This window comes from Suncus etruscus, chromosome 11 (assembly GCF_024139225.1).
Source record: "Suncus etruscus isolate mSunEtr1 chromosome 11, mSunEtr1.pri.cur, whole genome shotgun sequence".
NCBI lineage: Eukaryota > Metazoa > Chordata > Mammalia > Eulipotyphla > Soricidae > Suncus > Suncus etruscus.
The window spans coordinates 10,335,344-10,362,905 of NC_064858.1; the positions used below are offsets into that span (position 1 = coordinate 10,335,344).

Genomic DNA, 27,562 nt, shown 5'->3' on the forward strand with positions numbered 1-27,562 from the left:
TGCTGTTTTCCTTTTATTTAATCAAAGACTGTGGATAAACATAAATACAGCACAATTACTTCAGATCATTCTTCATATTGTACACACAAACCAGGGACATCTATGAAAGCAACATGTGATCAGCAGTGAATGCACACAGCTTTCCTTCCCTAGCTCAAACAAATGAAAACACACAAACTTAGAATCTCATCAGCACGCATCCTCCTGTGACAAATGATTCAGACATAAATAGTGGGTGCAAAGAAACTCTATGCTAACATATGTATAACCTTTGTTAATGTAAAACAAAACAAAACGAAACAAAACAAAAAGCAGCCATAATGATTAAGATACATTCAGTTACTGATGCTAGTGCCCCAGAGGGCATTCTCAAAAGATATCGTGCTGCAGAGAAAAGCTATATATACATACAAATGAGAAAATTAACTGCAAGATTAACGCATGCATGTTTAATACTGGAAAAAAATCACAGCCCTCCAAAATTTCTCCATGTTTGTTATAAAAGCCCTCTGCACTCAACTAAAATTAAAATGATCTCAAAAAGATAATACTTATAAAGTTTACTTAAAGTCTTTCAGCCACAGAAACTGCAATGAAAATAAATGTTCAGAGTCATTTTCAAAACAAAAACAAAAATCTATTCTTCTGATGACATGCATGATTGAAAAGATCTATGCAAGATACATTGCTCTACATCCCAAGGACTAGGAAAAAAAACCAAGTCAATTTTTAGTTTGCAGATGGTCAAAGAATTTTGTATTCCAGCAGGAGTTCAAATCTTCTGGATCTTTTCACCAACCACTACTGGATTTTCTTTTCTGATTTTCTCAGCAGCATCAGCTTTGTAATTGTAAGAGCAATTGTGTACATCTGAGTAGCGGTGTACCCCGCAGTAGACATTCCCACACCGGCACTCAAACCCTGAAAAGGATCGTCAGGCATAGTGAGTCAAATGGAGGCCTCAACAGTAGGTTCTAATATAACTAGTGTGAGAGCGAGCCTGCACTCAGGGCTACAGGTTGGGAGTCTCTTCCACTCCTGCCTGCATCCTCCTGGATGCAACAGGAGGTCAGGAGCAAAATCATTCTGTTTAGATCACAGAGTCTGGGGGCTGAGTCGGCGCACAGACTGACTGATACTAAACAGAACTTCGGGGGCTCTTTACCTCCTTAGAAGTCGCTTCATCGGTCACAAAGCTTTGCTCAGACCTTTCTCATTTCCATTTCTCTCTGACCCAACCCTCAGCTAGACCCATCTACCTTTCCTCTCATCTCCCAGGTCCGATTTCTCATGCAGGAAACTCAGCATGCTGTAAGGGGCACTAGGAGCCTCTTGGCAGTAATACCAGGCCAGGTGAGCAACTCAGCATCTACCCCCAGTGCCACTGTCAGATGCCCACACTGATTGGTGATGTGGCACCAACAGCTAGCCAGCTTGCCACCTTCCTCTGAGCTTCTGCTTGTGCTCTTCCTTCTGCCGGGAAGCACTGATGCAGTTATAGCCCATCCACCCTCATGAAGTTTCTCCGGGTAAGTCTCTACTCTGCTGAGCTGAAGCCCTGAGCACATTTCACTGCCAGGAGCCCACTCTGTCTGCTGGACACAGAAATAGGGGTCTGAGTGGCTCCTGTCTCCCTTATCCCACTAGCAGCAGCACCTGAGAGGATTCTCACTGTAGGCTAGCAGTAGGTTGAACTTTCGAAGCCTTGAACCCTCGTCACAGTCCACATCCGCCCTGTTTATTCAAAGTGCGTAATGCTTCCCAAGGACGAAGCTCGTGCTTACGTTCAAGTGCAGGCTGCTGAGGACAGGACAGGTCCCCAACCTGAAGAGCCCAGCAAAGTCATCAGACTTGTATTGACACTCTTAATACCAGGTGAAATGAAAAATAATAGCAATAAAAAATTTAAAGCTATTCATTTCATTTCTGGGTACATCATATTAAGGTTACTTTTATTTCTTTTTTCTTTTTTTTTGGTTTTTGGGGTCACACCTGGCAGCGCTCAGCAGTTACTCCTGGCAGGCTCAGGAGACCATATGGATCAGCTGTGTGCAAGGCAAACTCCCTACCTTACACAATACTCTACCGTTGTGCTACCTATCAGGCCCCTATTTTTAATTCTTTTAAGAAAATTCAAGGGGGGCCAGAGAGATGGCATGGAGGTAAAGGCATTTGCCTTTCATGCAGAAGGATGGTGGTTCAAATCCTGGCATCCCATATGGTCCCCTGTGCCTGTCAGGGGCGGTTTCTGAGCATAGAGCCAGGAGTAACTCTAGTGCTGCCGGGTCTGACCCAAAAAAAAAAAAAAAAAAAAAAAAAAAAGAAAAATCAGATGTAATGCAAATAATGCATGTGGCAGGAACAAAATAACCTGAGGGAAGTCCTAGGTTATTCCTAAAGCCCAACCTTACTTAATCCCTTTGGTTCAGCTCTTACCAGTCAGTCCCACTTTCTTCCTGCACATGAAACAGCGATTCTTTTTTTGTTTTGGCTTTTCAAGAGACTTGCTTTGTTCCTCAGATGGCTGCTGTGCTATATCTGATACTGAAGCTGACAGAAAGAGGAGAGTGACAAAACATCCTCAGTGAGGTTTTGCTAGCTGTGGGGTGAATGGCTGCACCTCAGGCCTCCCACCCCATGGACACAGAGACTAACAGAGAGAAGTACTGACTTCTGGCCCAGCAGTCGCTCAGATGAAGAAGCAAGTGAGTTAATGGGACAGGCTCATGTGTGCCAATGTACACACATTCACACACACACCACCCCTGGGTCAAACAAAGCACAGTGCTCTGAGACCAGCAGTTCCATTTTGCTGGGAAAGGAAATACTCCAAAAACCAGCCTTCCCCACAATAGTCAAGGGTTCGAGTGGGATTCTATTTCTCAAAGTAAACGACTTTACAGAGTCCATGTGTGTGCTGACAACTTTTGACTCTAAGTGAGAAAGGGCACTCACTGTGCCACTAAGGGAAAGAGCACTGATGTCCAGGCACATCATCCCCATACGTGTGCACAGCCAGAACAGCACCAACCACAAGGGGAGGTGACTCGAGGCTCACCTTGCAGGTCTTCTGCTTCAGGCACTGCTTTGTCCACAGATGTGCTGTCCACTTGGGAAGAGGCTACAGATTCTGATAAAAGTGACTGACTGGACACGGGGCTAGAAAAGCAAGAGCACATGGACCTTAGAAGAGGACGGGGATACATTAAGTGACTTAAGAGTAAAGTTCGGGGTTCCAAAGCAGTAGGGCATTTGCCTTGCACGAGCTAATCTAGGGCAGACCAAGGTTCGGTCCCCTAGTATCCCATACGGTCCCCCAAACCAGGAGTAACTTCTGAGCGCATAGCCAGGAGTAACCCCTGAGTGTCACAGGGTGTGGGCCAAAAACAAAAACAAAAAAAAAAAAAAAGAAAGAAAAAGAGTAGAGTTCAATGGATCTAAGAGATGGTGAGGAAAAGAATGAAAAGAGGCACATTATTTTAACTTAAAATGTTTCTAATCTGGGCGGGAGAGATAGCATTTAGGTAGGACAGGAGAATGGTGGTTCGAATCCTGGCATCCCATATGGTCCTCCAAGCCCCAAGCCTGCCAGGAGTGATTTCTGAGCATGGAGCCAGGAGTGACCCCTGAGCGCTACTGGGTGTGACCCAAAAACCAAAAAAAAAGCAGAGACACACAAAATCTCACAGAGCAGACAGGAATCTTCCATCTGACTGGGAGACCTAGGATCTGCTCTCCAATCACAGAATAAAAATACAATTCTATGTTTCTTGTGTTGTGACTTTAAATCTCATGGGAAACATCAGAAAGAAAATACATAGTGCAAGACAGATAAATCTGAGTCCAACATCACGAAGTGAAGCTGGAACTTCCCCAGCTCATTCAGCAACTACATGCTTTCTAGGAAAAACCACACGTGGAACTGCACCTTCTCTAGGTTAGCACATGAAAAACATTCCCCAGGGCCAGCAAGACAGCTCAACTCTCAGGGTCCAGCACTAAGGGGAGTGACGCCCGAGCAGAGCCAGGAGAAGCCCCCTAAGCAACAACGGGTATGAACTAAAAACACAGCTGCCCATCCCCTAACTCCAGCAAAGGCTTCTACCGTGCTTTCCTCCCATCATTCCAGCATCTCCTGGAGATGGGACAGCCCACTTCAGGACAGACAAAGAAGCTGGACAGCCCTGAGAGATACTCCTTGAATAAACCAACGACTGAATACAACTGGCAAGGGACCGAGGAGAGGCTCTATGAGGTGCCACATGCAGGAACAGCATGATGAGTGTCTGAAGAGTAAACTACCAACCTACTCCCATACCAACGCAAAAACCCATGAAAATGTCTTTCCTCAGAGAGCCAGACGCTGGGCCGTGCCTGATAGCCTAAATGGAGGGCCTTGAAACTCCCCATCCTAGGGGTTATTTACCTGGGCTCCTTACCTGGGCTGCATAGATGGAGACGTGGAGTCTAAGGCTGACTGAGCAGCTGCAACCCCACCGTCCGAGCACGGGCCTGGCAGAGTGTCTGACAAGCTGCTTACAGAGGCTGCAACGGAACCACACACCATGAGCAACTCTGCCCTGGGCAGCCCCTCCTCGCCAAACAAGACCACAGGTTGCCACAGGCCACAGTGCTGCGGGCAAGGTCTTGTCTATAATGTAATGGGCCAGTGCATCATCGCTCACTTCCATTTCCCCAGGTGTTTCCCATGCCTCCCCACAAAAAAATGTTAATTTTAGCCAAGAAGACTGGAATTAATACTTGCACTCAGCTCTGTCCCACTGTTTTTTCCCTTTTCTTTGTATGACACAAATGTACATACTAATTTACTTTAAAAATGATTTGCAGAAGACTGGAGAGATAGCACAGTGGTAAGGCATTCGCCTTGCATGCAGCTGACCCAGGATGAATGTTGGTTCGAATCCTGCCACCCCATATGGTTCCCAGAGCCTTCCAGGAGCAACTCCTGAGTGCTGCCAGGTGTGACCCAAAAACCAAACAAACCAAAATAAAAAGGATGTGCAGAGCCAGAATGATAGCACAAAGGGTGTTTGCCTTGTAGACAGTTGAAAAGGGTTCAATTCCTCACATCCCATACGGTTCCCCCCCCCCCCCCAGTCTGCAGCCAGGAGTGACTTCTAAGTATACCACCAGGTGTGACCCAAAACAAACAATGATTTGCAAGGGGCTGGAGAGATAGTACAGTGGGTCGGGTGTTAGCATTGCACATATCCCTCACACCCCATCTAGTCTCCACTAGCACAGCATCCAGAGAAAGCCCAGAGCATTGCCGGTTGTGCCCAAAAATCCTTCCAAAAAAAAAGAAAAACATTTCAGATACGACCCAAGTTTGCTGAGTTAGGAATTCTGCTTGTTCCAAACCAACGACTTACCAGGTGGGCTTATTCTGCCATTACTACTATTCTGTCTTTGCAGGTGTTCTTTGTAGCAAACGGAACACATGCCGTTCGTACGAGGGTTCCCGTAGAATCCGCAGCCAGTAGAACAAAGCATAGGCACTTGGCCATGGTTAGTTTCTTGAGCCATGATCCTCTGTTGCACACCTGAAACGAAGCAGAGTGGAATCTCGGCGCTCAGATCGTAAACCACTACCTTGTTATTCAAATGTGCCTCCTGATGAAGGAAACCCCGGGCGGACAGACAGGACAGTGGGTAAGGAACCAACCTTGCAAAAGACCAATGCGGGCTGAATCTTCAGCACCCCGTGTGATCCCAGGTCCCGCTAGGAATGAGCCTTGAGCACAGAGCCAGGAGTAATCCCTGAGCACTGCAGGGGGTGTGTGTGGGTGAACCCAAAATCAAAATAGATATCAAGTAACTTTTATGCCTCTCTCTCAAGGTCTAGGATTGAGAAAGAAAAACAAAGATCAAAGCACACACAGTGACTCTCTTGCTTCAAGTCCTATCACAAGCAGGCCTGTTCTGGTTCCTGGAGGAGTAAGAATGGGAGGAGGTCTAGCTCTGAAGGACCTGTCTAGAAGAGTGCTAAGAACACCACCAGTTTAGATCAGACGCTCCACGTAACTGAAATACACATTTTTGTCTTCGAGGTCATACTATGAGTTCCTTTTTTTTTTTTTTTTTTTTGGGTCACAACTGGCAGCGCTCACGGGTTACTCCTGGCTCTATGCTCAGAAATCGCCCCTGGAAGGCACAGGGGACCATATGGGCTGCAGGGATTCGAACCGCCGTCCTTCTGCATGAAACGCCTTACCTCCATGCTATCTCTCCGGCCCCATACTATGAGTTTCTAAGCATTTAGATATTTTTTTTATTTTGATCATAGTGGCAGCATTAGATTTTTTTTTTTTTTTTTTTTTTGGTTTTTGGGCCACACCCGGCTATGCTCAGGGATTACTCCTGGCTGTCTGCTCAGAAATAGCTCCTGGCAGGCACGGGGGACCATATGGGACACCAGGATTCGAACCAACCACCTTTGGTGTTGGATCGGCTGCTAGCAAGGCAAACGCCGCTGTGCTATCTCTCCGGGCCCAAGCATTAGATTTTTGTTGGAAATCTGTGTGGTAACCTAATATTTATTCTGTTTCAAAAGCATTTACAATATCATCAATGCTGGCAAAGGATCTGGAAAAAAAAATGGGTGGAATGCTAGCTAGTATAGAGAAATTAGTCCAATCTTTTTGGAATGCAATTCAACAGTTCACCTCCAGAACAAGTGCTGTAAAAAAAAAAAAAAGCCCTCAGAACATACAATTTCTTCCTCTTCCCGTTCCAGAGGCCTCAGGAGTCATCAAAGTCTAATCAGAATGAAGAATAATATAAATATATATATGTGGAAACTCAACACACAAACTGAAAATAAAAGTTCCACAGGAAAACTTTCCCCCCCCAAGTGATACTGTATCATTTTACAGTATTTTATAGAGACCTTTCTGTTTTTGTTTTTGCTTTGGGTCACTCCTGGAAGTGCTCAGGGGTTCTTCCTGGCTCTACACTCAGAAATTGCTCCTGGCAGGCACAGGGGACCATATGGGATGTCAGGATTCCAACCACTGTCCTTCTGCATGCAAGGCAAATGCCCTACTTCCATGCTATTTCTCCGGGCCCCTAGAGTCCTTTCTGTCAGAGAAAAACGTCAGTGATGAATTAAAAGGTATGTTGTGAGCTACATGGGCAGTGAACTGCCGATGAGGACCGAAAGACCATCAAAAAAAAAAAAAAAAAAAAAAAGATCAGAATCAAGAACGAGAGAACTCAGGCCTCTTGTCTTTTCTGTACTTTGGAATCCCCTTGGATGAAGATACAAATTGCCAAATGAAAGCAAAATATTTGCTTATTCTTTAGACACTCAGAAAGTAAATCAACAGGACAGAGAAGCCTTTGAAAACCGCAGGGAGAGGCACTTGCAGCAGATGGAGGAACCGCATGCACCATCTCCCCTTCTCTGGCCTTCAAGGCCTTCTCTGGCACGGGCAGGGGGACAGAAGGTACTAACAGTTTCATCCTGATTCAAGGGAAAGGAAGGTCACTCCACGGTGGGTGGGTGTGGAGCCAGAGAACCTAGAAGGGTCCCTCTGAATAGGAGGAGCTGCTACCCCAGATACTCCCAAATGGCTGAACCCCAGATACTCCCAAATGGCTGAGCAATGGAGGAAGGCAGGTTTGTTTGTCCGTGAAAGGACTTGAAAAGGCAACTGGGGACGGAGGGACTTAGTGCAAACTTCAGTACCAACGGTGCATTTATGTAGACTGTAAAGGCAGCAGTTGCCTTTAAATGGCCACATCTTAATCACAGAGATGTTCTGACTTTTAACCCAGGAATTGGGGATCTTGCCTGTGCATCTCAGAATTCCCACCTCCTGCCCAATTCACGGGCACCAACTTTAGTTTCCCACCCACCCACAGCTCTGAAAACACACTGTCCGAGACAAGTGACCAGAGGGAGAGCAGTACCAGTCAGGAACCAGCATGCAGTTCGTTCCTCGACAAAAACAGGCCCCGTGTTTTCAGTCACCACTGTACAATGCTGGGGTCCTTCCTAAGTCCTATGTCATGGCCAGGTTGGAGGCTGGTGCCCAACTGTACTGATGCTCAGGTACAGCCTTCAAACCAGACCTTCCTTAAGATACCTGCAAAAAGGGCAGCAATGCCCTTCCTCTCACTGAATTATTGGGGATGCAGATATTTTCCACAAAATACTCTTGTGCTGGAACCAGAGCAGTGGCGCGGAGTGGCAAGGCGTCTGCCTTGCTGGCACTAGCCTAGGACGGACCGAGGTTTGATCTCCCAGTGTCCCATATGGTCCCCCAAGTCAAGATCGATTTCTGAGCGAATAGCCAGGAGTAACCCCCTGAGCGTCACCGGGTGCAGCCCAAAACAACAACAACAACAACATTCTTGTGCTATCTCTAAGCAGAGCTGGGGGGACCAGGTGGTGTCAAGGATCAAACCTGGGTTCAAACCCGCACCTGTACAAGACATTTTTTTTTTGGTTTGTTTTAGATTTTTGGGCCACACCAGGCGGTGCTCGGCTGTTACTCCTGGTTCTGCACTCAGAAATCATTCCTGGCAAGCTTGGGGGACCATATGAGATGCTGGGATTCGAACCACCGTCCTTCTGTGTGCAAAGCAAACGCACTACCACTTTGCTATTTCTCCAACCCTACAAAACATCTTTTAAATGAAGTAATGATTCTTTTCTCATTTTCCTTGTCAGATTTGATCTGTAACATAAATATATCACTAGCTATAGCTGGAGTGAAAGCTTCAGAGATAGAAGGCCAGGCAGAGAAAAGCAGTATTGTTGCTGGTGACACCAGTACAATATGATGCTCTGAAGGAGGTTCCCCTGCTGGCACTGGCACGTGCTCCAGTTTCTCCGTGTATCTGTATCTAGAATTCAGAAGCACCCAGAACAGTCTACTCCCATCAAAACTCTAACTCGTGACAGATTACGAGCTGAGCATGACCATCAAACTTTGCTTTGTTTTCTTTTGGGCCACTGAGCATGACCATCAAACTTTGCTTTGTTTTCTTTTGGGCCACACCCGGCAGTGCTCAGGAATTACTCCTGGCTGGTTTGGGGGACCATATGGGATGCCGGGGATCAAACCCGGGTCTATCCCAGGTCTGCCACGTGCAAGGCAAACGCCCTATGGCTGTGCTATCACTCTGGCCCCTGGTCATCAAACTTTAACACCATCAGATCTGCTCCTTTTCAACAGCAAGATTGAAAAATGAAAATGTGTAACACTAGCAATTTTCCCCCAAGAAATTACCCTGCATGGCAGCAAATTCAAGCTTTTCAGGAACCCTGGGGGAACAGTGCTCTGGGGGATCCAGAGCACTGGCACTGCGAGCATATGACATGAGTTCAACCCTCCAAGGTCCCACATGAGCTGAGCTGAGCTCCATCTTGGCACTATAAGTGCTATTAGCAAGCCCCCAAACTGCGGTGTGATCCCAGCAAAGCAACACAATGGAAAAGGTCACCTAATGCCATGGTGAGGAAGATTAAACTATCCACAACCCTCACAAACACAAACCGGAACTGATGCCCCAAGGCAAACACAGTAGGGGCTGGACCCCAGTCAGTATGAGGCCCCGGGGTAGGCACCATGGCCAGCCCTGCAGATGTCCTGGCTTCAGCTTCAACTGCTGCCTTGGGAAGTGGGTTCCACTCTCTCACTCAAGAAAAGTAAATAAAGAGTGCAAGCTACTATTTCAAGACAGCGAGATCTTACTGCTACTTCTTCAGAGCTCCTGGAAGATGAAACAGTAGAAAAGCCCTAGAACTGGGAGCTAGAAGAGAGAGGGTGGAGCATATGGAACTGGGAATTCCTCCCAGCTCTCAGCTACAGGCCCACTAGCCTCCCTTCACCACAAACAAGGGCCCTGGGGGCTCTGCCATATTCCTAGGGGATCCGTAAGGCCTCTCCTACACTGAGCTCCAGGTCCGTTCCAATCTCCCTCAGTCAACATGCCTGAGACACAGGCATAAGCACACACACAACCTTGCTCTTCAGCCTCCTAAAGCGCTGGTCCAGGCTTACCAGCCCGTCAGACACACACCCTTCAGTCTGGGCAGTGTCACACCTTTCAGTCACCTCATTATACAGGAAACTCCTCTCTTGGAGACACAGTCCCTTTTTATTCGCACTCCTGAATCCCTAGAGAAAACAATTGGGAGGGTGGGGCTTTTCCAAAGGGGTAAAGGCTCTGGGAGCTTCTCAAAATGACTCTCAGCTGAGAACATACAACTCCAAAGGGGTGGTGCAGCTTGGGCCCTGCAGTACTGGGGCCTGCTCAGGTCAGGCCAGCAGAGATCAGGGTGGGGGTTTCTGGGGGTTGTGCCCAGATGTGCTCAAGAAACCATGTGGTAGTACAAAGTCAGTGTGCAAGACATGTGCCTTAACCCTAAGCTCTCTCCTTGAAGAAAAAATTTTCCAAGGAAAAGCAGGGGGAAAACAAATCAAACTCCCCACCTCTCCAACCTAATTATTAAGCTAACATTTTTTTAAGGTAACGAACTTTTAGGAAGAAAAAAAAATTTTCTTCAGTGGGTATTTATGGGAAAACTTTTAAAGAAATTGGCAAATCTGTAAGATTTACCACTGCATTTAGGAAACAAGAGTTCCAATTCTAAACTGTAAGCTGACTAAAAAGAACCCATTAAAATTACTAACTGCAGATTAAATTGGGAGTGCCAAGAACTATTTTGCATTAATTTCTAGCACCAACTTCTCCAAATACATTTGAGGGTCATTCCAGCAAAATATAAATGTAGAAGGGCAAAAGTAAAACTTTAAAACAAATACCTATCTAAATTATAATCTTTTCCTTTTATTAATTTTTTATTTTTGTTTTTGGGGCCACACTAGGTGGCACTCAGGGGCTATTGCTGGCTCTGCGCTCAGAAATCGCTCCTGGCAGGCTCAGGAGACTACATGGGATGCCGGGGATAGAACCCACGTCCGTCCTTGGTCAATCACGTGCAAGGCAAATACCCTACCGCTGTGCTACCACTCCAGTTCTTAATCTTTTCCTTCACAATCACAAGCAGATTCCAATACTTCAGAATAATTCTGCAAAAGAGGCACGTTCACTAATGGGATACTTGGTGCTGGTCTCCACACAACCAACCCCCCCCACAATCCTTAGTATCTGGCTAAGCACAGACAGACCCTAACCATGTTGTCTCGTGCTACCTTTGGGGGGCCCCAGGTTGCTCTGCCCCTTAGGGAGGGTTCCCAGGCTGAGGTCTACTCACACAGTTGAAGTTGAAGAGCAAACAGCTGTCCTGAATCTTGAGACAGACATTAGCTTCCTGACTTCCCTATCCTCATAAGCAGCTACTTAAAAGTCTGAGTTTTAGGCAAGAAAACATTTTAAAGCCTTCAGAGTTTTATTGCAGCCGACTCCAGATTCATTCCTGTAACACATGCAACAGGAAACAGAGTTGAGACAGTTAAAATCAGCTACATTTTCACCATCTAAAAGGTTAGGAGTGTTTTCACTAGCAAAGGTCGTGGAAATCAAATGAATAGACAAACATATTTCATTCGTTGACACCAATGTACAACAATTTCTAACTTGACCGTAATTTTTTCCTTACAAAAACTACTTTCTATAATCATCTGCACTAAAGTAAGCAAACAAGGAGATTCTTCTAAAGTTTAAGCTAATTGTTAAGGCTTTGTCTTATAGCACAAACTGAAGAACATCAACTAAAAATCAAACTTTTAAAAACAAGTAGTCAAGATAGATGACTTCAGGCTCATACAGGGGATCTGGGACTCAGAAGGACTATCTGGAAAATAAAGAGTATTTGTAATCAAAATAATCGAACTTCCTAGATAACTACTTCCCCTTATATGTACAATATGGGGTTCAATTTCTACAGTGAGGTTTTGGAAAAGCAAAAAAAAAAAAAAAAAGTAAAACAATAGTGTTTTACTAATTATATTATTAACACGATTTAAAAATACCATGAGAATGAATGAACATCAACTCATATCTCATTCTCACTTACAGAGGGGAGAGCACTTGCCTTGCATATGGCCAACTCAGTTTGATTCTTGGCACCCCATAGGGCCCCCCAGGGACAACTGGGAATAATTCTTGAGTGTAGAGCCAGGAAAAAACCCTAAGTACGGTCAGGTGTAGCCCAAAAGACAAAAGCAAAAGCTGTAACTTGGTGTTAACCAAAATCCAAAAAAGAAAACACTTTTATGGGGAGGACTGGAAGCACATGAACTAGTTGTGGTATGACTGCAACTCTCCATAAAATTAAGAGTTGGGGCTGGAGTGATAGTGCAGCGGTAGAAAGTTTGCCTCGCATGCAGCTGACGCAGGACAGAGCTTGGTTCAATCCCTGGTGTCCCACATGGTCCCCCAAGCCAGGAGCGTCTGGGCACATAGCCAGGAATAACTCCTGAACGTCACCAGGTGTGGCCCAAAAAGCAAAATAAATAAATAAATAAACAAATAAATAAAATTAAGAGCTTATTTCAGAGTAATACTTAATCAGCCTCTAAACCTGATGATCTACAAATTCCAAATACCTCACAACAGAGAGCCAGGTTTTCGGTTTTATTCCCACACACTCCAATATCAGTCTAGCAACTCATCCAGTGAGTGAGACACTGACACTGTCACTGTCTCGAAACACCATCCATGAGTGGCCAAAGGTACAAAGCACCAACTGGTTCGTAAGAGGGAGCTTCCTCCTGTAGTTCCTACATTATAGGTCTGAGAAACGATGAGGCCACCACCCACAGGATCCACAGGCCAGTCGTGTATCACTTAATTGGAAATGTATTTAAACTCTGTCAATTGATCAAGCACAGCTGATACTGATATAAAAGTTCTCAACAGCCATCAAACCATTTTCCCCCTGTAAAACCCTTGCGTTCATCCTGCATAACAGTCATTTTGCAGGTCACTCCCATCTGTTGCCAAGTGGGATAAATATATGTGAATGAAACGCGATGCAAAACAGCATCACTAAGAAACAAAGCAGTGGGCAAGAGACTTTTCTGGCCAAGTGAGGCAGTGAGATCCAACCCCTTCCACTGTGGTCCCACAAACCCCAAGGGCAATGTGTCCTGATCACCACTCTCCTTCCAGACCCTGGCACACAGCAGATCAGGCACACAGAGGCTTTCTATAACGGGCTAACACTTGACTAGCATTTGCCCACTCATACAAACCAACCCTAAACTCCACTGGAAATTCAATTCCCTGAGTCTTTTCATCTTTAGTTCCAGCCTCAATTAGACAATAAGCTTTAATGAAGTAGTTTGTTGGTTTTTGGGTCACACCCGGCAGTGCTCAGGGGTTCCTCCTGGCTCTACACTCAGAAATCACTCCTGGCAGGCTCGGGGACCATATGGGATGCCGGGATTCGAACCGCCATCCTTCTGCATGCAAGGCAAACGCCCTACCTCCATGATATCTCTCCGGATCCCAAAAATCCACTTTTTTTTTTTGGGTTTTTCGGGCCACACCCATTTGATGCTCAGGGGTTACTCCTGGCTAAGCGCTCAGAAATTGCTCCTGGCTTGGGGGGACCATATGGGACGCGGGGGGGGGGGGGAATCGAACCGCTGTCCTTCCTTGGCTAGCGCTTGTAAGGCAGACACCTTACCTCTAGCGCCACCTCGCCGGCCCCCAGAAACCCACTTTAAGGAGCCCATTTCTCCTTTCTGGTCATTAGACAGTCAGCATCAGATTAATCTATGACAATCGACAAACAGCTCACCAGATGATAAGCGCTTGCTTAAGATTTCCTGATTGGTACAACAATCCCTTCAAGGACTCAACGGTACTCAGGGGTCACCAAGGAAAAAAATACATTAACAAAAGTGACAAAGTATAAGCAAGAGCTGTTTCTGCTCATATCCCTGAAACACGTGGTAGGTTCTCACCTCTTCTGATGGTGAAGAACACCATTTGCAAGTCTCCTTTTATTAGGAAAGAGAAGAAGCATATTCACACTCACATACTGGGGTGCCATCCACCCAGCACCTGCCCTGCACACCACCCTCCCAGCCAACTTGCTTGCCTAGGTCAGGGACACCTGACGAAGTGCTTGGCAGGCGTGACTCAGCCTTTCTTATCTGTCTCAACGTGTGATCGCAAAAGCTGCAGAAACCTTCTAGGTAACAGGAGTCCAGTGGCACCCAATTGGGTACTCTTCTCACCTCCCTCATTGAGGTGGTGCTGGAGCTCCTTATTGATGCCTCATCAAGTCACCCCCCATGAAGCCTGCACAGCCCAGCATTGGTCTGGACTCAAGGCAGGCGTCAGGTATGTTGGAACCAAGACTACAGGGTATGATTCAAAACGTCAAGCGCTGAATCAAGTTTAAAAGGCAGACTTTGGGGCCGGACAGATAGCACAACAGTGTTTGCCTTGCAAGCATCCAATCCAGGACCCAAGGTAGCTGGTTCGAATCCCGGCATCCCATATGGTCCCCCATGCCTGCCAGGAGCTATTTCTGAGCAGATAGCCAGGAATAACCCCTGAGCACCGCTGGCTGTGGCCCAAAAACCAATAAATAGATAAATAAATAAATGGCAGACTTCTCCTGTAGTAGCCATTAGTACTAACTCGCCCTAGAATCTTAATCCCTCTGTTGCTCAGCTCTGTAAATTAACAGCACCTGAAATCTACAAATTCCTAGGTGTTACCGATGAATACTTTCCTAGAGGCAGGACCCTAGGATCAGCATGGGCTAGCCAGCTCCTCTGGGAGTCTGAGGTGCAAAACTTTACTTTTAGATAAATACTGAGAAATTTTGTTAGCATAGAGAATAGGAAGTACATATTTACAGCTGAAAGAAAATGATTTCAAACTACTGCAAAAGTAGTAACTTCAGAATAACTGAAGTTATTCATTCTAGAATTTGGCCAAGGGATGCCCCTCACCCAAAAGTTAACTGAAGCAATGGTTTCCCCCACTAGAGTTTCAGCAAAAGCTTTGTGTTGGTAAGGTAAGACAAAAGTACTTAGTACAGTACCCAGGGTACACTGTACTTACCGAATTAGTATTTACTAAGGTGGCTGTTAGGAAACAAGTGTTTGGTTGGTCCACATTTTTATTAATGAATATGAAAAATAAAGTATAGTCAAAGATATTTTCTACTTATGTTTCAGGGCAGAAAATCGAGAGCCAAAAAAAAAGAAAGAAAAAAAAATTGAGAGTATGGGGCCGGTGAGGTGGCGCTAGAGGTACGGTGTCTGCCTTGCAAGCGCTAGCCAAGGAAAGATCACGACCGCAGTTCGTGACCGCGTCCCATATGGTCCCCCCAAGCCAGGGGCAATTTCTGAGCACTTAGCCAGGAGTAACCCCTGAGCATCAAATGGGTGTGGCCCGAAAACCAAAAACTTTGGGGAGCTGGAAGTGAAAACAGGCAGGAGGAATTATCAGGATGGTATTCCTTGAACTCACAGTCGTCTACTCTGGGTTAATGATCCACATTCTCTGCTTTACTCTGAACTGCTAGGGAGACATTAATTTAATAGAAAAAAGAACAGGGGACTTCCAATGTCAAAGAATCAAATTTCTCCCACAGCTATGCAGAAAGGAGATTTAAGAAATAGCAAGACAGGACTGGAGAGGTAGCACAGCAGGAGAGCATTTGTCATGAAAGCAGCTCTCAGGTTTGATCCCCGGTATCCCATAGGGTTCCCTGAACCTTCCAAGAGTGATTTTTTTTTTGGGGGGGCCACATCCGCAACAACACTCAGGGGTTACTCCTGGCTCTGCACTCAGAAATCGCTCCTGGCAGGCTTGGGGGATCACATGAGATGTCGGGGATTGAACCTGGGTTGACCACATGCAAGGCAAACACCTTACCTGCTGTGTACTATTTTTTTTTCTTTTTTTTTTTTTGGTTTTTGGGCCACACCCGTTTGAAGCTCAGGAGTTACTCCTGGCTATGCGCTCAGAAATCGCCCCTAGCTTGGGGGGACCATATGGGACACCGGGGGATTGAACCGAGGTCCATCCGCTTGCAAGGCAGACACCTAACCTGTAGCGCCACCTTCCCGGCCCCACCTGCTGTGTACTATTGCTTCAGTCCCCCAGGAGTGATTCTTGAATGCAGAGTCAAGAGAAATACCAAAACACCCCTGGATGCAGCCCCAAAACCAAAAACAATAAAACAATCTTTCAAGAAAATATAACTATATCCAGGACCCAAGAACAATCCATTTATGACCAAAGTGAGAGACTAAATGAGCAAAAGGAAGACAATAATAAAGGCATGGAAGCCCCATCTCAGTAACAAATGAAAGGAAAGGGACCACACCTGTGAGGCAAAGCGCTACACACACCCAGAAGTTGTCCAAAAATGACAGAAACCTGGGTAAAATTTCGATAGCTCCTTCCCCACAAACTAGTGCCTGTTCCACATGAAAGAGCTGAAACAGCCAACAGAAAAGCATTTTCCTGGCACAGCAGTGCATGGCCACAGGTGCCCTTCTTCCGGGAGTGCCTCCCTGCAGCATCTCTGGAAGCACTCACAGCTCAGATGCTGCACACAAATCCCTGAATATCCCTGCACCGGACAGCCCCAGCCACATGGCCGCTGGGTACACCACATGAGTCTGCGTCCTGAAGACACACGCTGGCTCTTCGCTGCAGCCAAGCTGTCATTCTGCTTGTCATTCCACGGGGAGAGCCACCCTCACCTCACTCCAGTGTCGGTGCCACAAGGTGAAGTGTCACTCGGGGCCAAGTGCAGTGCAACTAAGGCTCGTCCAGACCTGAACAGTGGAAGAGCGGTGGCAGCTGGTAGGGAGAAAAGAGAGAAAGAGTAACTGGCCTGAAGAGAAAAGCACCCCGGCTTCCCTCTCTCTACCTGACCGGTTTTGGAGGGTTCAAGCCCACCACAGGAGATGGATGCCCTCCTGCATGAACAGCAGAACCCCATGGTCCTTGTTTCCCAGGAAGGCTGGGACTGACTCCAGGCTTGCCCCAGGCTCCCCCTGCTGTCTCTCCACAGGTCAGAGGTTCAGCGCACCCTGACAAAATGTCTGTGGGTCTGCAAACTTCCCGCCTGCCCACTCTGCCCTGGAATTCCAGAAAACTTCCAAAGTGCAAAGACTGAGGACTTTTACCATCAGAAGCTTCAAAGCCAACCACTCATACAATGATGATTTCTGACGAAGCAAATGTAAACTATGAACTAATCAGACCTCTTGGGATTACGATAATGGAGAAATCCACAGCTGTGGCCAAAACGAGACTAACTCTGGGGTCCAATTATCTTGCCACTTCCATTCTAGGGTCGTGAACAACGCTCAATGCCCTTCCGCTTTTGGTGTTTAAGAAGTTAGCTCCAGAGATGACAGGCAAAGCACAAAGTATTTCTCCCCCTTTCTGTCCACACTCGGTTCATGTTCCACTACTTAAAAAAGCCACTTAACCTGCAGAATTCTGTTCAGCATAAAATGTCTGTCCTCCTAGAGTCAGAAGTAATTATCCCTGAGCATCACTCGGTGTGCCCCCCCCTCCCCAAAAAAGAAAAAATGTGAACATTCAGACTCGTCCAGCGGCAGCGGCAGCCAATTGCTGTGATAGGAAAGAAGCAGGGGTCTCAAACTCAATTTACCTGGGGGCCGCAGGAGGCAAAGTTGGGGTGATCCTTGAGTGCAAAGTCAGTAGTAAACCTTGAACATTGGGGGGTGTAACCCAAACAACTAAAACAAAACAAAATGGGCCACAAAATGTTGTAGGAAGGCCATTTGCGGATACCGTTGGGAGGACAGGCAGCAGCTGGGTGTAACACAGGAGTGATAACACAGAAGTGGGATGAAAGTGGGCAAAGCCTGAGTGATGAAAGTGGGCAAAGCCTGAGTCTCTGTGCTGAAGACACAGACCAGGACATCAGACTCCAGTCTGGCACGCCTCTGCCCCAGGCTCACTCCCCAGCATTGCATATGGTCCCCTGAGCACTGCTGCAGGCCATCCCTAAGGCTGAGTCAGAAAAAGCCCCTGAGCACTGCAGGGTGCGGACCCATCCACCCCATTCTTGCACACATTAAAAATGTCTGAATTCAAAATTCCATATCTTGGAACCATTTATCTCTCTAGGTTAATCCAAGAAAGAGGCTGCAGATTACCTGGTGTATAGAAGAATGGTAAGAGTAGGCCTAGAACATTCCCAAATTTAATAGTTGCAAAGAGGAAGTGTTTGCAAAGGACAAAGGTCACAAGTAGGAGGAAGCCCAGACACTATTACTGAAATCCGAGTAAGAAAGGAGGAGTAAATAGTGCTATTATATTTTACTGGGAAATCAAATACTGACAAAAACCTGGAGGGAAGGGAGGAGTGAGAGGCAGGGGGAGTACCAAGGGTGCTGATACAGTTGTGACAAAATAAAGACAGAAGTATCTAGGGCAGGAGCAATAGCACAGCAGGGAGGGCTACTGCTTTGCCTGTGGCAGGTCCAGGTTCAATCTCTGACATCCTATAAGGTCCCTCGAGCCAACCAGGAGTAATTCCTTAGTGCAAAGACAGCACAGTCAGTGTGGCCCAAAAACAAAACAAAACTTTCTAAGTTATAAACAAAAAAAGTGAACTCTAAATAAATCCTTATCTACTTTATTATAAAGAAACCAAACAGGAAAATCATTATAAAACTGGGGTTCCCAATTACAAAGAACAAAGACAGTTTAAAAGAATTCTGACAGCAAGCCTGGAGAGACAGCTTATGAGAGGATTCAAACAGTTGTTTTATCTTGGATAAAGCATTTACTGTGTAAATTCTGACACGCCTAAAAATTTTACATGCATACAAACATATTTCATAAGAATCCTCTCAGGGTCTGAAGAGGTAGTACAGTGGGTAGGGCGCTTGTTTTGCATGTGGCCGACCAGGACTCAATCCCTGGTATCCTATATAACCTTCCAAGCCCACCAGGAGTGACTTTTGAATGCAGAGTCAGGAATAAGGTCCTGAGCATCTCTGGTTGTGGTCCAAAAATAAATCATGTCACTAATTAAAAGTGATACATCTTAAAAAAAAAGTGATACATCTTACATTTGTCTCCATTCCATTCCAAATATTAAAAAATATTAAGTTTGGAAACACCAAATGTCTCAGTGAGGACAAATAAAATTAAGATGTTAACAACAACAAAAAGAAAAAAAAAGATGTTAACAACATGGAGGTGTGTGTAAAACACTTGGTTCTACAGGTCAACTCAGGTTTGATCCTCAGCATCCCATATGGTCCTGAGTATGGCAAGGAAAGATTCCTGCGTGCAGAACCAAGAGTAACCCCTAGGCATGCTCAGTGCCCCCGCAAAAGAAAACAATGGGGAGGAAAATGGGTCTGTCTGGTTCAAGCTCCTACCCTGTAAGCATGAAGTTACAAAGAGTTCAAATCTGATCTCCAACCCACCCCGTTTGCCAAATGTGATCCTGGCAGAGTTCACCAGTGTCCCATGAGATTTCTGGCTGTGCTGCAACCAACTATGTGAGAGAAAACACAACAAAAGGGCTGGTGGACATGACAGCCTCAATCTTCCCAAAACAGCACCCGCAAGTACCACTCAGAGTGCAAGCACCATCACCAGGCATTTGGACAACGAACAGAAGGGAAGAAAAAGAGCAGAAACGTGCTTTTCCCGGCAGTAAACCAGTGACCCAGAGACCAACATCAGTCTGAAAGTTAGACATTCTAAGTGGTCAGTGAAGGGGACACAAAGTTTACAGAAACAAAGCGAAATTACTCAAATTGCAAAATGAACAACAGTTAGTTCAGGTTTGTACATGTTCGACCATGGGTTGCAACAGGGAGTTATAGTTTAACCCATGACCTATGGCTTCCCGTTTATAAGATGTATTAGTCTTTTTAAGTCTCTAGAAATTTGCTTTATGACTTTTAAAATGTATGCTGAACACTCATCAACAAACAAGCTTACCATTCTAGGGGTGGTAAGCAGTAGAAGGCCTGTTGCATTTCAGAGACAAGTTGGAAAAATGTTCAGAATTGACTTCATGTCAAAAGTGCTTTGAAAAAGACCCTCCAGAAACGCACTCAGCACCATCATGTGGAGTCCCCTCCTTACCTTTTACGAAGACCTGTGGAATTCTGAAAACTACACACACTAACTGCTTCTGTGGCAAAGCTCTAAAATCACCTAAGTATGGTTCTGCCAGGGTGCACAGAAGAAAAGAGAGCGCTTCTTCACAGAAGCAGCTCCCAACAAAGACAGGTTAAGGAAATCAGCACTCGGGCAGGTCAACAGTAAATATCTCAACAAAATACCCCCACTGGAGCTGCCACTGCTTCCTTCAGCGGGCAATTTCCACGTCCAGAAAACACATCTAACGTGCATCTACATCATGAAAACAATAAAATTCGAAATTAGTTCCTGGAGCAACAACCAACAAGTGTTGGGTACCGGGGTTTGAAGACCTGGAGGAGGGCCTTTAGGCTGGGGTAGTCCCAGGGGTGCTGTGTAGGGTCGTGGGGGGCATCAGGTGGGGGACCAGAGAAAAAATAAAATGAAGAGTCACACGGGTGGGAGGACCGAGAGGGCTGGATCCGGACCGAGTGGGGTCAGCTCTGAGCCCGAGAATTGGGGGTGAGGATTGTGCCCAGAGTTGGAGGGTCCCAGCAGGGCTCAGGCCCGGAATGGGGGCTCCGGGTAAGGGTCCAGGAGTGTCAGGGGTCAGTCTCTCGACACGCCCCACTCTCCGAGGGTCCGGGGAGCAAAGGACCCCGAGCCCCGAATTACGGGTCGGACGGACAGACGGACAGAGACCGTCCGCCGGCCAAGGCGCCTCCAGGCCAACTTGGGGGTGGGGGTGCGGAGTGCCGGGCCCACCCGGACACAACGACCAGGGGGGCCGAAGGGCGCAGGGCCCCGCGCCCCGAGCACCCCCAAACCGCCTCGGAACCGCGCGCGGGCGCCCCGCCGGGTCCCAGCCCGTTTCCTGTCCGAACCAGCCTTTGTTCCGCTCCCGGCCCGACGGGGAGGGAGAGTTCGGCGGGGACACCCCCACCCCCAGCGCCCGCCGGCGCCGGGCCGAACCCACGCCCCCTGCGGGCCGGACCCGGGACCGAGGGGTCGGAGGCCTCGCGGGGGGCCGAACCCACCTCCGACCCACCCAACTCCGCCGGGCTCCGCTCGCCGCTCCGCGCAGCAACTTCACTGCGAGCGGCCCTCCGGCGCGGCGCAACCCAACGCGAACCGCGGCGCGGGTCCCTCCCCCGGCGCTCCCATTGGCGGGGACGCCCCCAGGCCCCGCCCCTCCAGGCCGGTCCCGTTCCGCCATTGGGCGCCGCGGCCATCCATTCTTTTCAAGAACTTTTCCTGCTAGCAGGTTAGGTTGACTCGCGCCGCCTCCTCCCCCTCCTCCCCCGAGAAGCTGGTTTCTCTTAAAGGGGCAGCGGCGCGTCAGTTTTTCCCACCCCAACCCCCCCAGGTGGGGAGCAGCGGGGTACAGGGAGCGCCGGTCGCCGCGCGCAGTGCTCCTGCTTGCAGGGCAGCGGGGCCCGGCTGGACAGAACTCCCCACCTGCATGCAGCTCGGCTACTATACTGGTCCCCCCTAGTCTTACTTCCAGCCCCCAAAGGCTGAATTTGCCAGGAGGCCCCGAGCTCCAGAGCGTGCCCCGCAGCTCTGATTGCCCCGCAAGCGTCCAGTCCCGGGGACCAAGAAGTGCAGAAAAACACACGCACCGTAGACTCTCCGGGCCCGCGTCCCGCGGCCTGCTCCGCCAAGGTGACTGCCCCTTGCAAAAAAGACGTCAGTTTGTTTGCCTGGGCCGGGGCCGGGGCCGGGGTCGGTCCGGGTTCCCCCGCGCGCCAACCTCCCTGGAACGCAACCTGCCGCCGACCTCGGGCCCCCGCCCCGCACCACGTCGCCAGGAACCATCGCCACCGCCGGGACGACCCTTCCGGCTGCCGTCGGTCGAGTCTCATTTTCACCTCTGACCAATGTTTGCACCGATTTAGAAGAACACTGTAGTCTAAGTTCCAGCAAGAGAGTCTCTGCTTTCTTCATACTTTCAGCAAATTTAAAATTGTTTCCAAAATTATGACTCTCAGGAGCCAGGAGACAGACGACAGAGTACAGGGTGTGTGTTCGCCTTGCACAGGGCCAACCTGATTTGGGGAGGGTGTACGGGTTGATTCATACTCGGTCTAGGGCTCCCCAAGAGCCCTAGATGATGTGAGGGGACCCCTGGGCACAGAGCCAGGAGTAAGCCCTGATCACTGTTAGGAGTGGCCCCCAAATCTTAGATAGCTAATCATGAATTTACGAAGTTAAAAATGTTGCAAGCCTGTTTCCCCTAAGAAAATAACTCCCTGACTGAATCGAGGCCAGCAGTTTGGTATTGGTTTCAAACTGGAGCCTAAAGAAATGGCTTTCTGTGGTCTGTTAACCAAAGTTGTCAAAACTCTGGAAATGTAATGGTCAGTTCTTTAGGAAAAAAAAAAAAGGGAAGAAAATGTATGTATATTAGGTCACAAAGCCAAGAAACGTGTTTGACTACAAGAGAAGTTTCCTGTAAATTGAAAAATGGCATAATTACAGCTACACTGAATGGGGACTAAATCCTGAAGCAGCAGTGTTTTGCTGTTGTTTGATTTGGTCGTCAAAGTGTTCAGGGGACTGAACCCTGGTTGGTTGTGTACAAGCAAACACCCTGCCCACTGTATCTCTCTTTCCTGCCCCCTATTTTTTATTTCTGATTATCACCAAAATAAAACCCTAACTATTTTGAAAAGCAAAGTTGCATAGGGAATATTCTCTGAGGATCCCATTCTAAGTAATTTGACGCCTCAAATCTTTGAGCACTTCAAATGGTGTGACTTGGCCCGCCAATGTAACCTAGGGCATAGTGCATAATGCTGTGCGACAAAAATAATTATGAGGGGATAGAGCAAGGAAAAAAATATAAGAGCCACATTTCACTGTCATTGTTCTGGGGCAAACCCCTAAGCAGCTAAACGAACAATACAACATTTCATTTGTCACAAGACATATACTTCCAACTTTTCACACCAGTATTTTTTTTGTGCAAGAAATCAAGTTCATGTTACATTCTTCTCTCACATCTCAATTCATCCCTGCCACATTTCACCAGCCAGATGTGTTGCTTACATGAAACACAGCAGCTATGTGTACATCGTTACTTATAAATTGGCATTCAGTTGCGTCACTGCAGAAGACTATCTCTGTTGCCAGATGTGACAGCCACCAGTCACGGGTGGCTAGACCACACCTCAGATGCCCTCAGAGGCGGTGTAGTCACTGAGATTGTCATGTTGTTCCATCAGGATCACTTTAAAGAGCCACAGGTGGCTGGTTGCTACTAGATTAGTAAGCACAGCCTGAGGAAAAGACAAATCACACAGGCTGTGACCTGTGGCAGGACCAAAAGGAGTGAGCACAGTTGGCAGAGGACTGACCCCAAGGAAGTCACAAAAGAAGCCAAAGAGATCGACAACATCCTCAGTAGGGAAAACTGCAAACTGAGTTCAAAATAACAAAGAAAATACTAAAGGGCATTTCTTGAGTATGTACTTTATGACAGATTTAACTATAGGATCACAGAAATCAAATAGAACAGGAAGACAGAGATGTGAAAGGTCTGCCCTTAGAAAGGGTCAGTCTTTTGAAAAGGGGGGGCAGACCTGTTTCTGCACTCCCTGAGGGCAATGCAAACCCATTTGTCAATTTCTCATAAAACAAGCCTTTGTCCCCTTGATGCTTCCCTTCGTTGTCCTGCTCCAGTTCTCTCTTTATCTCAACACTCAGGATCAAAGTTCCACATTTTCTACACAAATGTGAGGACAGTACTAAAATAGTTGGAAGATAGAGAAGAGCTTGAAGCTGTTTGCAAGGCATTGTGAGAAAAAAATAAACTACAAACAAAATCAATGTGCCATTATTTTAAATCTATTCACACAGACTAGGAGAAGCTAGAGAATTTCCCCGAAGATACTTGAAAAGCACCATGAAGCTTAAAACTTATACTCAGCGCTTGCTTGCCTTATACAACGGGGACTGGGATTCATCCTCTGAACTTCATATGGTCACCAGCGCACAAGGAGAGATCCCTAAATATAAAGCCAGGAGTAAGCCCCGAGCATCACCAAGTGTGGCCCTGCAACATCATCAAATATTGAACTTTATTTTGTACTATTAGCCAAAAAGTTTTTTCCTTCTCCAACATCAAGGTCTCTACACTCTTAGACAAACCCTAAACAAGGAAACACTGGGCGAGGTTTTGGTTCACCAACTGAAAGGCGGAAGGACTTGTAGAGCAGAAACAGAGTTTGCTCTTAAGAGGATCTTTCTTTATAAAGCTTAAATAAAGGGCAACATAAACCAATTACATGCCAGCATATAGGTTCAAGTACTTGGCCAGGATGCAATAGGATAGGCCCTTTCCAAGCTCTTTTTCCCACTCAGGTGCCCTTAGGCAGTTGACACACCAGCAGGGGTTGCTACACAAAGGAACCCACTTATTCCTTCCAGCAGCTTCTACACAGGAGGAAGGGGGCTGTGTGGACCTGAAGGGAGGTTAGTGGCAGGCAGGTCTCTGAGGGGAACTCTCAGAGAACGGGAAGGGACAGCTCACAAACACACACAGCTGCAGGGCAGGGGTCCAGATGGATATCTGTCTGTCTGTACAAGACCATACCAGCTAGGGCAGTGCATATAGCAGCCTCAGGAACACCTCAACAAAACCAGCCCAAGATTTCTTACACTAAATCCTTGCTAAAATCATAAGTATTATGGAGTTAAATAAAATTTCCCCTGAGGGGCTGAAGCCATAGCACAGTGAGTGGGTAGGGTGTTTGCCTTGCACAAGACCCAGATCCAATCCTGTCATTCCATATGGTTCCCAGAGCACCGCCAGGAGTAATTCCTGAGTGCAGAGCCAGGAGTAAACCCTGACTATTACTGGGTGTGGTCCAAAAACAAAAAGATTAAAACAAAAAAAAAATTTTTTTACTGAGGGTTTATTGTTTTTTTGTTTTTGGTGAAAGAACAAATACTAAAACTTTTTCAACTAGTTATAGCTCCCCCTGTTTTTCCACTGGGGGACTGCTGGCCTAACTAAGGTATAAATATCATAGAGAAAATGTCTGAATTTTACTCTGTGAATTTTAAGGTCGATGGAGGGCTCTGAGTCTGGGAAGAAAATTACCTAATTCACACAACTGAAGTGATGGTTCTGCACAGGAGCAGCCAGAATGGGGTTACAGGGGCGGGAGGTAACACCCAGACGCAGCCAAGCACTGGGCTAACAACAAGGTGGGCACAGCAGAGCAGAGGGTGTGGACCTGGGAAAGTGTTAAAGGCAAGAGCCCCACAAAATGATGCTTTGTCTTCCAAATGTTTAAAACAGCAGGGTATATATCCAATAGAAAAACAGGTCCTGTACCCAACAAAATAGTAATAATGGCTACTTACTCCCTGTAACCTACTTTTTCTGAAAGACAAAAAGCACACTGGTCTTACAACTGAGAGGTTGTAAGAACAAGAAGGAGGTTTTGTTTTGGGGGAGATGGAGAGCTCCCAAGGTCAGGGGTCCTGGACCGGGCTCAGCAATTCCAGGGCAACTAGACAGCCAGTAAGTACTAGGGTCTAGGGTGCCAGGGACCACTTGGGCCTCAGCCCCTTAAAGCAATAAATGAATGGTGCCCTGGACTAGCTTCCTGAACCCCAAAACAGGAGATTTCTTCTTGGTTTCTTTTTGTTTTTATCATGCAGGGGGAACTGCCCTATCAAAACAGTGATCTGGCTACTTACCCACTTGCAAGTGACACATCTCATCCTCCTCTATTTACTAGTTTCTCAGGGGAGGGGAGGGGAGGAAGTGCAAATATCATCAGACTTCTTATTATATTGAGATTAAAATAAAAAAAAATTCAGGGGGCCAGAGTGATAGCACTGCGGGTAGGGCATTTGTCTTGCACGCTGCTGACCTAGGTTCGATCCCTGGCATTCCATAGGGTCCCCAGAGCCAGGAGTGATTTTTGTTTTTGTTTTTGGGCCACACCCGACGGTGCTCAGGGGTTACTCCTGGCTGTCTGCTCAGAAATAGCTCCTGGCAGGCACGGGGGACCATATGGGACACCGGGATTCGAACCAACCATCTTAGGTCCTGGATTGGCTGCTTGCAAGGTAAACACCGCTGTGCTATCTCTCCGGGCCCAGAAGTGATTTTTCTGAGCACAGAGCCAGAAGTAACCCCTGAGAGCTGCCAGGTGTGGACCAGAAACCTTAATAAAATAAAATTTATTTAAAAAAATTCAAATTCTTAGGAGATAAACTGTCATCATCATTTCTCCCACGATGTCAAAAGTTATAAAAAGCCAGAACTAAGACTTGGATCTTCTCTGGACACCTAGAAGCAAAACCTAAAAACTCTCCTGACCCCTGGAAGGAACACCTGCCCTCCAGGGTGGTCTCCAGCCGCCTAGCACCTCACTGTGAGGTCCTCGCCCACGGTCTGTACAGGATTCTATCCCCCCAGGACTCGAGAGAAGCTGCAGAGCCCAGTTAAGGGCCTATGTGTGAGCTGCCCAAGAGGGTGGGGTGTGGTGGAGTGCAGTGGGGGTGCCCACCAAACTGATTCTGAGCAGCTGAAAAGGAAAACAAAGCTCCAGTCTGCAAAATAAAAAATAAGCCTCCCTCTCCCACCTGCAGCAGTTCCCACAGCCGGGTCTGGGTCCAGGACCCCCAGGGTCAAATTTGGGGGTGTGTGTGGGAGTTCCTCAGCACTGGGGGGGCCCTCCCAGGAAAACCCACCCCAAAGCTCACCCCCGAAGTCTGGAACCCTCCACCCCGCAACCCCCATCACCCTTTCCCGGCCTCCCCGACCCCCTCCCTAACTCCATCACCCCCCCAAAAAAACCCTAGGGACCCCGCAAAAGGTCCTTCCTGGCCTCCCCAACATCCTGCGCCCTCCAACACCCCAGGACCCCTTCAGCCTCGTCCCCCCAGTCCCGAGCCCCTCGCAGATCTGCACCCCACAACTTCGACACCCGTCCGCCCACCGGGGTCCCCCCCCGAGACCCCCTAAACCCTCTCCCCTAACTTCCATCGCCTCCCCCAAAGACCCCCCAGGACCTCGCACCGGGTCCTTCATCCCCAGACCCCCGATCCCCGGCCTCGTCCCCCAGGCCCGACACGCGCCCCCCAAAACCTGGGTCCCCGCGACCCCCGCCCCGCCCCCACCGCGCGCTTCCGGGAGGCTGGAGGGAGGCGGCGGCGCCCGCGCGGGGCTCACCTGGCGGGGCCCGGCCGCTCCGCCTGACGCGCTGCCTCCGCCGCCGAGAGTGGGGACGTCCCGAGAAGGCCGCGACGCTTCGGGCGCTCGCTCCGGCCCCGCCGCCGGCCTCGTCTCGCTCGCTGTTGCTCCAACTTTCCGGTCCGGGCTGTTGGTTCGCCGTGACGCGGGGCCGCGCGGGGATTGGCCGGCTGAGCCGGTGACGCCAGGCCCGCCCGCCGCCTAATTATTACCGCGGGCGGGGCCTGGGCGGGGAGGGGGCGGGTCAGAGCCCCGGAGCGCGCGGCCATTGGTCAGAACCCC

General features: G+C 47.9%; 2 protein-coding genes across 10 annotated transcripts in view; both read right to left on the reverse strand.

The window, feature by feature from the left end:
- Positions 1-27,433, reverse strand: ZFAND6 (zinc finger AN1-type containing 6). Of its 9 annotated transcripts, none has more exons than XM_049783677.1 (8): positions 27,260-27,432; positions 16,680-16,779; positions 11,252-11,413; positions 5,394-5,564; positions 4,440-4,545; positions 3,059-3,159; positions 2,437-2,550; positions 1-921 (listed from the first exon to the last, which is right to left on the reverse strand). In XM_049783677.1, the coding sequence occupies exons 4-8, from the start codon at positions 5,545-5,547 to the stop codon at positions 773-775; spliced, it is 624 nt and encodes a 207-aa protein (XP_049639634.1). In that variant the 5' UTR covers positions 5,548-5,564; positions 11,252-11,413; positions 16,680-16,779; positions 27,260-27,432; the 3' UTR covers positions 1-772. The 9 variants fall into 9 exon arrangements, with proteins under 9 accessions (XP_049639634.1, XP_049639637.1, XP_049639639.1 ...); XM_049783680.1 differs by lacking the exon at positions 27,260-27,432 and adding an exon at positions 21,687-21,798; XM_049783682.1 differs by lacking the exon at positions 27,260-27,432 and adding an exon at positions 21,113-21,166.
- ARNT2 (aryl hydrocarbon receptor nuclear translocator 2) overlaps positions 1-27,562 on the reverse strand; it is an 83,889-nt gene that overhangs the window by 48,314 nt on the left and 8,013 nt on the right. The gene's annotated exons all lie outside the window — the stretch shown is intronic.